The sequence below is a fragment of the Theropithecus gelada genome, chromosome 19 (assembly GCF_003255815.1).
Source record: "Theropithecus gelada isolate Dixy chromosome 19, Tgel_1.0, whole genome shotgun sequence".
In the NCBI taxonomy this organism is placed as follows: domain Eukaryota; kingdom Metazoa; phylum Chordata; class Mammalia; order Primates; family Cercopithecidae; genus Theropithecus; species Theropithecus gelada.
This window is the reverse complement of record NC_037687.1, coordinates 3,781,691-3,794,247: the sequence shown is the minus strand read 5'-3', so window position 1 is coordinate 3,794,247 and position 12,557 is coordinate 3,781,691. Positions and strand designations below refer to the sequence as shown.

General features: G+C 50.7%; 1 protein-coding gene across 1 annotated transcript in view; it reads right to left on the bottom strand.

Annotated features, from left to right (window-relative positions):
* The window catches only part of ATCAY (ATCAY, caytaxin), a 41,622-nt gene that overhangs the window by 11,922 nt on the left and 17,143 nt on the right, over nt 1-12,557 (bottom strand). Inside the window, exons 4-9 of the mRNA XM_025368026.1 lie at nt 7,561-7,619; nt 6,222-6,443; nt 4,951-5,136; nt 4,480-4,582; nt 2,928-3,059; nt 1,660-1,746 (exon numbers count right to left, since the gene is read on the bottom strand). Of these exons, the coding sequence (XP_025223811.1) occupies nt 1,660-1,746; nt 2,928-3,059; nt 4,480-4,582; nt 4,951-5,136; nt 6,222-6,443; nt 7,561-7,619 (789 nt within the window). The remainder of the gene's footprint in view (nt 1-1,659; nt 1,747-2,927; nt 3,060-4,479; nt 4,583-4,950; nt 5,137-6,221; nt 6,444-7,560; nt 7,620-12,557) is intronic.

The window sequence follows — 12,557 nt, the reverse complement described above, 5'->3', positions numbered from 1 at the left end:
GTGGCCCGATCTCGGCTCACTGCAACCTCTGTCTCCCAGGCTCAAGCAATTCTTGTGCCTCAGCCTCCCGAGTAGCTAGGACTACAGGCGTGAGCCACCACTAATTTTTGTCATTTTTAGTAGAGATGGGGTTTTGCTGTGTTGGCCAGGCTGGTCTGGAACTCCTGACCTCAAGTGATCCACCTGCCTCAGCCTCCCAAAATGCTAGGATTACAGGCCTGAGTCACCACACCCGGCCGTATTAAAAAAAAAATTTTTTTTTGTAGAGACAGGGTATTGCTATGTTGCCCAGGCTGGTCTCGAACTCCCGGGCTCAAGCGATTCTCTCATTTCGACCTTCCAAAGTGTTGGGATTGCAGGCGTGAGCCATGGCGCCCTGTGAAGAATAGAATTATTGGGTTGGTGCAAGAGTGATTGTAGTTTTTATAATGAAAAGTGTGGCAAGAACTCCCATTATTTTTGCACCAACCCAATATCTACATTAAAGGCAAAGGCAATCTATGTTACTGAATTCTGGAATATAGAGGAGAAAGTGCTATTCTCTTAGACTGAAATGCGTGTTTGCCATTTTGCCTGCGTGATTCATTATTAGCGCAAATGATCCATAATTAGTGTATTCCTCATCTCATTTTGCTAATATGTAAATAAACCCCTTCAGAGTACTTAGCAGTCCTTGAAAACAGCATGTTTAAAGAGTCTGCCTTGAAAATCGTGCCTGCTGTGAATGTGTCCTGTCGTTCAAGGGAGAGTGAAGCCCTCATCTCTTTCACTCATCCCAGATTTGTAACTGGGAACATGAACATAGGAATCTTTATTCAATTCAGTGTTTTGCATCAGATTAAATTAAATTTGCATGACATTTTATTGGATTGAATAAGGCATTTAACAAGCCTAATTTTATTTCACTTGATCTGTTTTACTCTATGCTTAACGTAGTAACTATGATATACATTATAGAATATATGTAGTTTTACATTTTAAATTTGTTATTAATTAATCATATTATTTATTTATGCATATATATTTTTTATTTTTAGAGACAGGGTTTTGCTCTGTCTCCCAGACTGGAGTGCAGTGGAGTGATCATAGCTCACTGCAGCCTCTACCTCCTGGGCTCAAGTGATCCTCCTGCCTCAGCCTCCTGAGTAGCTGGGACTACAGGCATGTGATGCCATGCATGGCTGATTTTCTTTTGAGACAGGGTCTCACTCAGTCACCCAGGCTGGAGTACAGTGGCTTGATCACGGCTCATTGCAGCCTTGACTTCCTGGGCTCAAGCCATCCTCCCACATGAGCCTCCCAAGTAGCTGAAACTACAGGTGCACACCACCATGTCCTGCTAATTTTTGTATTTTTTGTAGAGATGGGGGTTTTGCTATGTTGCTCAGGCTGGCCTCAAACGATCCTCCCACCTCAGCCTTCTGAGTAGCTGGGATTACAGGTGTGAGCCACGGTGCCTGGCTGTGTGCAGTTTAAAACTGTTTAAAGCAATAATATGTATCATCATAGAGAAGCTGGAACATGCAGATCAAACACACACATGGATGCACACACACACAGATGCCCACACAAATGCATGCATACACACACACACACACACACACACACACACACACACACTCGGGCCACCAGACTCGGGTTGTAGCCTCCTCATCTCACCTGATGAAAGGGCGAGAGATGGCCAGCACAGTCCGAATGAACCACGAGGGGTGGACGATGATCAAGGACTTCAGGTTTTTCCGCAATCTGTGTGGGGCCGCAAAGGAAGCAAGATGGGCTCCTGGGGCGAGCCCTGGGGAGGGAGGAGTTGGGTGGGACGGGAAAGCCACAGGCAAGCATTCGTCACTCTGCTTATTTCACATGTGGTCTCCAGGTACCTGTCAAATCCCTGCCCCCATCCAAGACATGGGGGTCCCATGGTGGGATAAAGACACACCCTTTGAGTCCCTAAGACCCCAAGGTAGATGAGGTAGATAGAGACCTCGTGGTGCAGAGCAGGTGAACCAGGTTGGCAGTTATTTGAGCAGCCAAGATTGTATTTTCACCACCTAATGCCCTAGGAGGGACCAGCCTGTCCTGGGAGCCTCCCTCCACTAACCTGGGTACAAGGATGGATTGGCTGGCTCAATTTTAATGTCACTCTGAGGCTATTTATGATAACCCGGGGTGGAAGCAGCCCTTGCCCATCAAGATGAATGGAATGGACAAACCAAATGTGGTGTGTCCATGAAATGGAATATTATGCAGCCATGAAAAGGAAGGAGGCTCTGACACAGCCTACAGTGTGGATGCACCCTGAGGACGTCACACTTAGTGAGGAAAGCCAGATACAAAAGGACAAATCTTGTGTGATTCCAGTCCTAGGAGGTCCCTAGAGTCATCAGATTCACAGAGACAGAAAGTAGGATGGGGGGTGCCAGGGCCTGGGGAGAAGGAATTGGGAGTGACTGTTTCATGGGGACAGAGTCTTGCTCTGTCGCCCAGGCTGGAGTGCAGTGGCATGATCTTGGCTCACTGCAAACTCCGTCTCTTGGGTTCAAGTGATTCTCCTGCCTCAGCTTCCCAAGCAGCTGGGACTACAGGCGTTCATCACCACGCCCAGCTAATTTTTGAATTTTTTAGTAGAGATGGGATTTCACTATATGTTGGCCAGGCTGGTCTTGAACTCCTGACCTCAGGTGATCCACCCACCTTGGCTTCCCAAAGTGCTGGGATTACAGGTGTGAGCCCCCTCGCCCAGCCTATAAGTGTTTCTGTAGAGACAGGGTTTTGCTGTGTTGCCCAGGCTCGTCTCAAACTCCTGGGCTCAAGGGACCCTCCCACCTCAGCCTCCCGAAATGCTGGGATTCCAGGTGTGAGCCACCAAGGCTGGCCCCCTGTGTGATTTTCATGCCCCCGCTGTGCTTCCTGAGGCATCCCCACCTCACCTCCGATCGATCATCTGGTAGCACTTCTTCAGCCAGCCGATCCCCGGCATCCTTCGCCGGGGCGTGGCGCCGTTCAGGTACACGATCATGTAGTCCTCAGCCACCAGGAGCTCTAAGCTGCTGATGACGTACCTGCTCACAGGGCACAGAAGGCAGGGACCCAACATGGAGGGGTCCAGCGTCAGGACACCTGTGGTGCCGACCCCGCCTGCCTCCACCCCTGCCCTGGCTGGGCCGGCTGCACTGGTCCAGGTGTTGTCTGCTGTCCTGGCAGACTGCAGGGTGGGAGCGGACATGGATGATCCCAGCACACTCCACATGAGTGTCAGCGGGCAGCCTCCTAGGGCAGTTACCCTTTTATTGAGTCTTGTTTTTTTTTTGAGACGGAGTTTCGTTCTTGTCGCCCAGGCTGGAGAGCAGTGGTGCGATCTTGGCTCACTGCAACCTCCGCTTCCCGGGTTCAAGCGATTCTCCTGCCGCAGCCTCCCTAGTAGCTGGGATTAAACGCACCTGCCACCAAGCCCAGCTAAGTTGTTGTATTTTTAGTAGAGACAGGGTTTCACTATGTTGGCCAGGCTGGTCTCTAGACCTTGCTTTTTTTTTTTTGAGACGGAGTCTCGTACTGTCACCCAGGCTGGAATACAGTGGTGCCATCTTGGCTCACTGCAACCCCCGCCTCCCGGGTTCAAGCGATTCTCCTGCCTCAGCCTCCCAAGTAGCTGGGACCACAGGCGCCCGCTAATATGCCTGGCTAATTTTTGTATTTTTAGTAGAGATGGGGTTTCACCATGTTGGCCAGGCTGTTCTCAAATTCCTGGACTCAAGCGATCCTCCCACCTCAGCCTCCCAAAGTGTTGGGATTACAGACGTGAGGCCTTGTGCCCAGCTTGAAGATGGAAATCTTACTAATAACAATGATAAGAGTTGTCATGATTGATGAGCTCTTCATATCAGCTATCAGGTGCTGTGTGTGTATTGCTTGTATCTGTCATAATAAAATGACACCTGTGTGTCTTTGGGCAAGTGACTCAACCTCTCTGTGCTCAGGTGCTCACCTGTAGAATGGGAGGCAATGGCGTCTGCCTTACAGGGCTGTGGTCAGGGTGGGATGTGTTAGCAGATGGGAAGCCCTTAGCCCACGGCTGCCACAGAGTAACTGCTCAGTAAATGATAGACAAGAGGACGAAAAGGAGGAAGAGGAGAAAAGAAGAGAGAGGAAGGGGAGGAGGAAAAGGAAGAGGAGGAGAGGGAGGGAGGGGGAGGAGGAGGAGGAGAAAGGGGGGGGAAGGAAGAAGGGGAGGAGGAGGATGAGGAGGAGGACGGTGAGGAGGAAGAGGAGGAGGACGGTAAGGAGAACAGGGTGGCCCAGAAGGAAAGCCACTGTGAGCCTCAGGGCCAGCAGGGACTCAGATCAAGGTCTGTGGCCGCCACGCCCTTCCTTGGTGCCAGGCAGGCTTCCTAGGCCCACAATACAATCCTTGCAGCCTGGTACCCCTGCGTCCAGAGAGGCGTCAGAGCTGGCCCGAGGCTGCCCACACGGGCGGGGACTCACAGGAAGAGGTTCTCCATGATGTAGTGGTAGTCGGGGAGGCTGCTGTCTGGAAGGAAGCAGGCTGCGAAGACGATGATGGCGTTGAGGCCTTCGCCATAGTATCCTGCGGAAAGGCAGCCGGTCGGCAACGTCAGACTCCTCTCCCAGCCCTGAGCTGCCTCCTGCGCACCACCTACCACGTCCCAGTGCCCACACACTCGGGAGGGCAAGGTGCTGAGCCACAGCAGCCAGTGACCCCTCAGCCAGTCTCTGCCTTTGTTGGGGAGTGACAGTGACCATCAGGAGCCCTCACTGCGCCTGCCTGGCCATGCACACCTTGCCCACAGTCCGTCCACCCCAAGCGAGTTGACGGCTTAACATCCCAGTGCATCAGACAAAGAGACTGAGGTTCAGAGAGGGGCACTGACGAGCCTCCTGTTGCCCCGCGGGCCAGGCTGGAGCCCCAAGGGGGCGCCGAGGGGCGGGTCTCACCTCCGTGGGTGACCACTTTCATGTAAGGCCGGATCATGTGCAGGTCTATGCGGTGTTCTTGCTCCCCGATGATCACCGTCCGCCACAGGCGCCCATTGGCAGCACCGCCGTCTTCCGTCGTGCCGTCCCCAAATAGATCCGCGCTGTCCCCGGGCATGTTCTTGGCGGTGGCCACGGGTGTGTCATCTAGAAGCAGGAGGGGAAGAGTCGCATGGATGCAAGTCCAGATACCTCCCGCCCTCCCGCTCAGCCTTCCTTCCCCTCTCCCGTGTCCCTTGCTGCCGGGACCCACACGTCCTTCTCTTCTCCCCGCCTGGCTGCCCTGCTGACCCATTTTCCTCTCCCACTCCCGCTTCAAGGCCTGGCTCAAATGCCGCCTCCTCCAGGAAGCCTTTCTGGACATTCCCTTTGCTGGCCTCCCAGGGTGCTCTGTTGGTTAAGGACCTGTGTCCTGGAGCTTCTCAGAGCTGGTGAACGCATCTGCTTCATCACACCACGAGGGCACTCAGGACATGCGTGTCTGGGTTTTACTCTCCCGGGAGCCTGGCACACAGAGAGCGGTCCTCATGCCTCAGCCTCCCAGATACCTGGGACTACAGTTGGGCACCACCACACCCAGCTAATTTTTGTATTTTTGTAGAGATAGGGTTTCGATATGTTGCCCAGGCTGGTCTCAAACTCCTGGCCTTAAGCGATCCTCCTACCCTGGCCTCCCGAAGCTCTGGGATTACAGGCATGAGACACTGCATTGTCCTGAATTCTTTTTTTTTTTTTTGAGACGGAGTCTTGCTCTTTCGCCCAGGCTGGACTGCAGTGGCGTGATCTCGGCTCACTGCAAGCTCCGTCTCCCGGGTTCACGCCATTCTCCTGCCTCAGCCTCCTGAGTAGCTGGGACTGCAGGCGCCCACCACCATGCCCGGCTAATTTTTTGTAGTTTTAGTAGAGACAGTGTGTCACTGTGTTAGCCACGGTGATCACGAGGTCAATCTCCTGACCTCGTGAGCCGCCCACCTCGGCCTCCCAAAGTGCTGGGATTACAGGTGTGAGCCACCGCGCCTGGCAAAAATTTTATTTTTAAGACAGGATCCCATTCTGTTGTCCAGGCTGTAGTGCAGTGGCATGATCACGTCTCACTGCAGCCTTGATCTCCTGGATTTAAGGATAGACAGCTTAGAGCCCCTGCCCCACTTGTGACTCTCTGAGCCTATAGGAATCCAGAGACAGAAAGGTGGAGGCCCTGCAGCAGGCCCCAGAGAAACCCCGAACTTTACCTTCCCACTCCAGTTCATTGCCATTCCCCAGGAACTCCAGCGAGTCAGTCTCATCGGGGGTCTCGATGTCATCCACGTTAATATCCAGGTCATCAGGGGTATCCAAGAAGTCATCGGACAGCAGGGATCCCTCACTCTGATCCAGAGAAATGTTGATATCTGGGGCCACCAGCGTCTTCCTCTTACGATGCGCTCCGTTGAAGTTTAGCGTGTTGGGAGGAGCTGCAGGGAAATGAGAAACACGGAAAAAATCTTTGCTTTCTCTCTTTTACCTCCTCCCCGTTTTCCTACCTGGTGGAAGCTGTTTTATCACACAGGAGTGGGCAAGAGAGGGTGGGCTCCCTTTTGTGTCCATGCCATTGTTGGGGGCGGGCAGAATTCAGCAGGCATCATCCTGACGGGGTGAATGTTATAACCGCTGTCCTGTGGGCAGGGGCGGGGCACTTGCCTCAGAGATTAAAGATGGATGCTTGGACATTGGGTAGACATGAGTTCGAAGCCTGACTTTGGCCTGGCTGCGGTGGCTCACGCCTGTCATCCCAGCACTTTGGGAGGCCAAGGCGGGCGGATCACCTGAGGTCAGGAGTTCGAGACCAGCCTGGCCAACATGACGAAACCCCGTCTCTACTAAAAATACAAAAATTAGCCAGTCGTGGTGGTGGGCACCTGTAATCCCAGCTACTTGGGAGGCTGAGGCAGGAGAATCACTTGAGCCCAGGAGGCAGAGGTTACAGTGAGCCGAGATCATACCATTGCACTCCAGCCTGGGTGACAGAGCGAAACTCTATCTCAAAAATAAATAAATAAATAAATAAATAAATAAATAAATAAATAAATAAATGAAGGATCACGCCACTGCACTCCAGCCTGGATGACAGAGTTATGACCCGGTCTCCTAAAAAATGTATATATTTGGGTCCGATATAATGTATTATACATTAAAATGTATATGTTTAGAGCTCTGGATAGCAGAGCCTCCCAGGGTGCCCTTGGCTGTGCTGACTTTGTGCCTCCAGGGCGCTTGGCATCACCTCATTTAATCCTTACATGCCCCCTCTGCGAGAAGCTCACTACCTACATTTAGTAGATGAGGCATTGGAGGCACAGAGAAGCTGAGTGACTAGCACAGGGACACACAGCAACACAGCGTGCTGGCTTCATGACAGCGCCATCATCCACTGTGTCTCTCACCCACCACAGCCACTTCCACGTAGACCCCAGGACGGAACATTCTGCCCACAGTGTGGCCTGTGACATTTCTACAGTTACAGCCCCAGGCAGGGCTGAAACCCGGAAGCACTGAGCCCATTTCTGCCCTTCTGCGGACGTGGAAACTTACAGGATGTGTCTTCTACCGGGCTGCCAAGCAATTCCACCCCCGTCTCTTCTGGGAGCGGCCTACGGACCCATCCAGGAATGGGCATCAGTCGCCGGGCACCAGAGATTCAGGCAGAGGACAGTGGAGTCGCCCAGACAGGTCCAGCCAGGCAAGTCAGACAAGAACAAAAGCAAAACGCAGTTAGTTCCGGAGAATCACTGGACTTAAATATATACATTTTTTTTGGAGACAGAGCCTCACTCTGTCACCCAGGCTGGAGTGCAGTAGCGTGATCATGGCTCACTACAGCCTCAACTTCCTATGCTCAAGAGATCCTCCTGCCTCAGCCTCCTGAGTAGCTGGGACTGCAGGCACACACCACCATGGCTAGCTAATTTTGTAGTTTTTTGTAGAGATGGGATCTTGCTATGTTTCCCACGCTGCTCTTGAACTCCTGGGTTCAAGCCATCTTCCCACCTTGGCCTCCCAAAGTGCTGGGATTATGGGCGTGAGCCACCACAAGCAGCACGTTTTTTTCTTTTTCTTTTCGTTTGTTCTTTCTTTCTTTCTTTCTTTCTTTTTTTTTTTTTTTTTTGAGACAGAGTCTCACTCTGTCACCCAGGCTGGATGGAGTACGGTGGTGCAATCTCGGCTCACTGCAACCTCCGTCTCCCGGGTTCAAGCAATTCTTTTGCCTCAGCCTCCCAAGTAGCTGGGACTACAGGTGCCCGCCACCATGCCCGGCTAATTCTTGTATTTTTAGTAGGGACGGAGTTTCATCATATTGGCCAAACTGGTCTCGAACTCATGACCTTGTGGTTCGCCCACCTCGGCCTCAAAGTGCTGGGATTACAGGCGTGATGGCCACTGCACCCGGCCAGCATGTTTTTTCTTTAGCAGAGGAAGAAAATTATAATGCGTCAGGACTGAAGGGCTCCTTTTAATCATCAAATTAATATTAAGATTTTTGGAGATTTTTGGATGGCTTGAGGAGAATGAAGGTTTTCCCCAGCAGCACATGACTTCAAAAACTTGGAAATATGTTAAGAAGTTGAATTCTCTCTAGGGCAACCCTGCGGGATTTGGTCTCTGATGAGCTGTTGACTCTCAAAGGCAGCAAAAAGTGTTAAAAATAAATAAATAAAAAAACCCCACAAAAACCTGAGTCAACCAGAAGAGATCTCTGTGTCAATGCTGAAACAGTTTGTGCAGCCAAATAAATAGTGCAATATTGAATTATAACCCAAGATAGGAAATAAATGTCTACGAGTCCATACGGATATAAATAAGTCACTGAACAAATAAACAGCAGAGAAGAGACACATTTCTTGTGCCGAAGAATTGAAAATAGTTTATGTACAGATCTGCCCTCAAGAAGACGAGGGATAGGCTGGGCACGGTGGGTGGCTCACACCTGTAATCCCAGCACTTTGGGAGGCCGAGGTAGGCAGATCACGAGGTCAGGAGATTGAGACCATCCTGGCTAACATGGTGAAACCCCGTCTCTACTAAAAAATACAAAAAATTAGCCAGGCCTGGTGGCGGCGCCTGTAGTCCCAGCTACTTGGGAGGCTGAGGCAGGAGAATGGTGTGAACCCGGCAGGCGGAGCTTGCAGTGAGCTGAGATTGTGCCACTGCACTCCAGCCTGGGCGACAGAGCAAGACCCCATCTCAAAAAGAAAGAAGAATATGAAGGATAACTCTCTGTAGGCTGTGTGTAGGGATGTCATTCCAAAAAATACAGGATGGGCCGGGTGCAGTGACTCACGCCTGTAATCCCAGCACTTTGGGAGGCTGAGGTGGGAGGATCACTTGCGCTCAGGAGTTCGAGACCATCCTGGACAACATGGTGAAACCCCGTCTCTACTAAAAATACAAAAATTAGCCAGGCATGGTGGAGGACACCTGTAATCCCAGCTACTCAGGAGGCTGAGGCAGGAGAATTGCTCGAACCCAGGAGGCGGAGGTTGCAGTGAGCCGAGATCGTGCCACTGCACTCCAGGCTGGGTGACGGAGCGAGATTACGTCTCAAAACAAACAAGCAAACAAAGAAAAATATCAAGGGCATCAAAACAAGAAAGACAGGGAGACCGCCACAGTCCAGAGGAGTGTCAGGAGATGTGATAACTAAATGTCATCTGGGATCCTGGATGGGGTTGTGGGGCAGAAGGAAAAGGACAGTAGGCCAGCCTGGGCAACATGGCAAAACTCCGTCTCTACAAAAAATACAAAGATTAGCTGGACATGGTGGTGCCTGTAGTCCCAGCTACGCTGGAGGCTGAGGTGGGAGGACTGCTTCAGCCCGGGAGGTGGAGGCTGCAGTGAGGTATGATCGCACCACTGCACTCCAGCCTGGATGACAGAGTGAGACCCTGTCTCTTAAAAAAAAAAACAAAAAAAAAAACGAGAGAAAAGAAAAAAGCAAAAGAGGACATTAGGAAAAACTATGAAAATCTAAAAAAGCGTGGACTTTGGCAACTAATAACATTGATCAATATCGTTATTGATCAGTGTTGGTTATCAATAACCAATAGTATCAATATTGATTCATCAATTGTGACAAATATAAAATATACACAGCTAATATAAGATGTTAATTATGGGAGAAACCAGGTGCCCAGTCTGCAGGAATTCTCTGTTTTTTTTTTTTTTTTTTTTTTTTTTTTTTGAGACGGAGTCTCACTCTGTCGCCCAAGCTGGAGTGCAATGGCGCAATCTCTGCTCACTGCAAGCTCCGCCTCCCGGGTTCACGCCATTCTCCTGCCTCAGCCTCCCGAGTAGCTGGGACTACAGGCGCCCGCCACTGCGCCCGGCTACTTTTTTCTATTTTTAGTAGAGACAGGGTTTCACCATGGTCTCGATCTCCTGACCTTGTGATCCGCCAGCCTCGGCCTCCCAAAGTGCTGGGATTACAGGCGTGAGCCACCGCGCCCGGCCCAGGAATTCTCTGTATTAACTTGGCAACTTTTTCTTTTTTTAATGAGACGGAAATGCTGGGATCACAGGCGTGAGCCACCGCACCTGGCCCCGGACCACTTCTTGAAGCCACAGCCCTTGCCGCCCGAGTTTGACCCAGGAGCTCTGGCTCCTTGGCTACCCTGGGAAATATTCCATTCCGGGCAGGACATTTTGTACGGGGCTGCCAGAGGTCCTAGCGGCAGGGCGTGCTGACTCAGGAAAGCCAGGCTACAGCTTAATTCATCTCTGTAACTCAACATTCCTGGCTCAGCTGCAAGGCAAGCTGTTTAGACAGGAAGGGCGGTGGAATGCGTGTTCCTTTCCTTTAAAAAAATGATTTATTGGCCGGGCGTGGTGGCTCATGTCTGTAATCCTGGCACTTTGGGAGGCTGAGGCGGGCAGATCACCTGAGGTCAGGAGTTCAAGACCAGCCTGGCCAAAATGGTGAAACCCAGTCTCTGCTGAAAAATACAAAAATTATCTGGGCGTGGTGGTGCGTGCTTGCAGTCTCAGCCACTTTGGAGGCTAAGGCACGAGAGTCGTTTGAACCCTGGAGGTGGAGGTTGCAGTGAGCCGAGATCGTGCCATCGCACTCCAGCCTGGGCAACAAAGTGAGACTCTGTCTCAAAAAAAAAAAAAGATTTATTCCCCTCATTTCTGTTCCACTTAGGGCACGAGCTGGTAACCTTTTTGGGGCATAAACCTATTTATGCTTTTTCCCTCTCCCTTTCCCTCCCTCTCTTTTGCCCATTCACCCATGCATCAAATGTTTTTTTCCCTCTCTCTTTTCCTCCCTCTCTCTTTTCTCCATTCATCAAATGTTTTTGCGTAACCACTGCGTCTCCAGTGCATCTACAGGGCGTGGAGGTAAAGGAGGAATCAGATGTCACCCTCCTCCTGTTCATGGCAAAGATCAAAATGGAGCGGATTCCCAAAGGAAATGAAAACATCTGTTCACACGAAAACTCATACTTGAATGTTCATAGGAGCATAATTCATAAAAACCAAAAAGTGGAAACAATTCAAGAGTCCATTGATGGCCAGGCGCAGTAGCTCACGCCTGTCATCCCGGCGCTTTGGGAGGCCGAGGTGGGCAGATCATGAGGTCAGGAGATCGAGATCATCCTGGCCAACATGGTGAAACCTGTCTCTACTAAAAATACAAAAATAGCTGGACGTGGTGGCGCATGCCTATAATCCTAGCTACTCGGGAGGCTGAGGCAAGAGAATCGCTTGAACCCAGGAGGCAAAGTTTGCAGTGAGCCGAAATCGCACCACTACACTCCAGGCTGGGGACACAGTGAGACTCCATCTCAAAAACAAACAAACAACCAGTCCATTAACAGCTGACTGAATCAACAAATGTGGTATATCCATTCGATGGAATACTATTTAGCCCTGAAAAGGAACGAGGCTCTGACACAGACCACAGCATGGATGCACCTTGAAGACATCATGCTCAGTGAGAGATGCCAGACACAAAAGGCCACACAGTGTGTGATTCCAATTACATGAAATGTTGGCTGGGTGTGGTGGCTCATGCCTGTAATCCCAGCACTTTGAAAGGCTGAGGCGGGCAGGTTCATTGAGCCCAGGAGTTTGAGACCAGTCTGGGCAACATGACGAAAGCCCGTCTCTACTAAAAATACAAAACAATTAGCTGGGTGTGGTGTTACATGTCTAGTTCCAAGTACTCAGGAGGCTGAGGCAGGAGGATTGCTCAAACTTGGGAGGTCAAGGCTGCAGTGAGGTATGATTGTACCACTGCACTCCACCTAGGTGAAAGAATGACACCCTGCTCAAAAAAGAAAAGGAAAAAAAAAAAAGAGATGTTTAGAACACGTAAATTTTCACAGGACGTAGATATGTGGTCACCAGGGGTTGGGGGAGAGGGATGAAAATGGGGGTTGACTTAATGGAGTAGGATGTCCTCTCACGGCGATGAAAATGTCTTCAAATTAGATAGATGTGGGGTTGCAGAACATTATGAATGGACTCTGCCACTGAATCATGAGCTTTAAAACGATCAATTTTTAATTTTTTTTTTTTTTTTTTTTTTA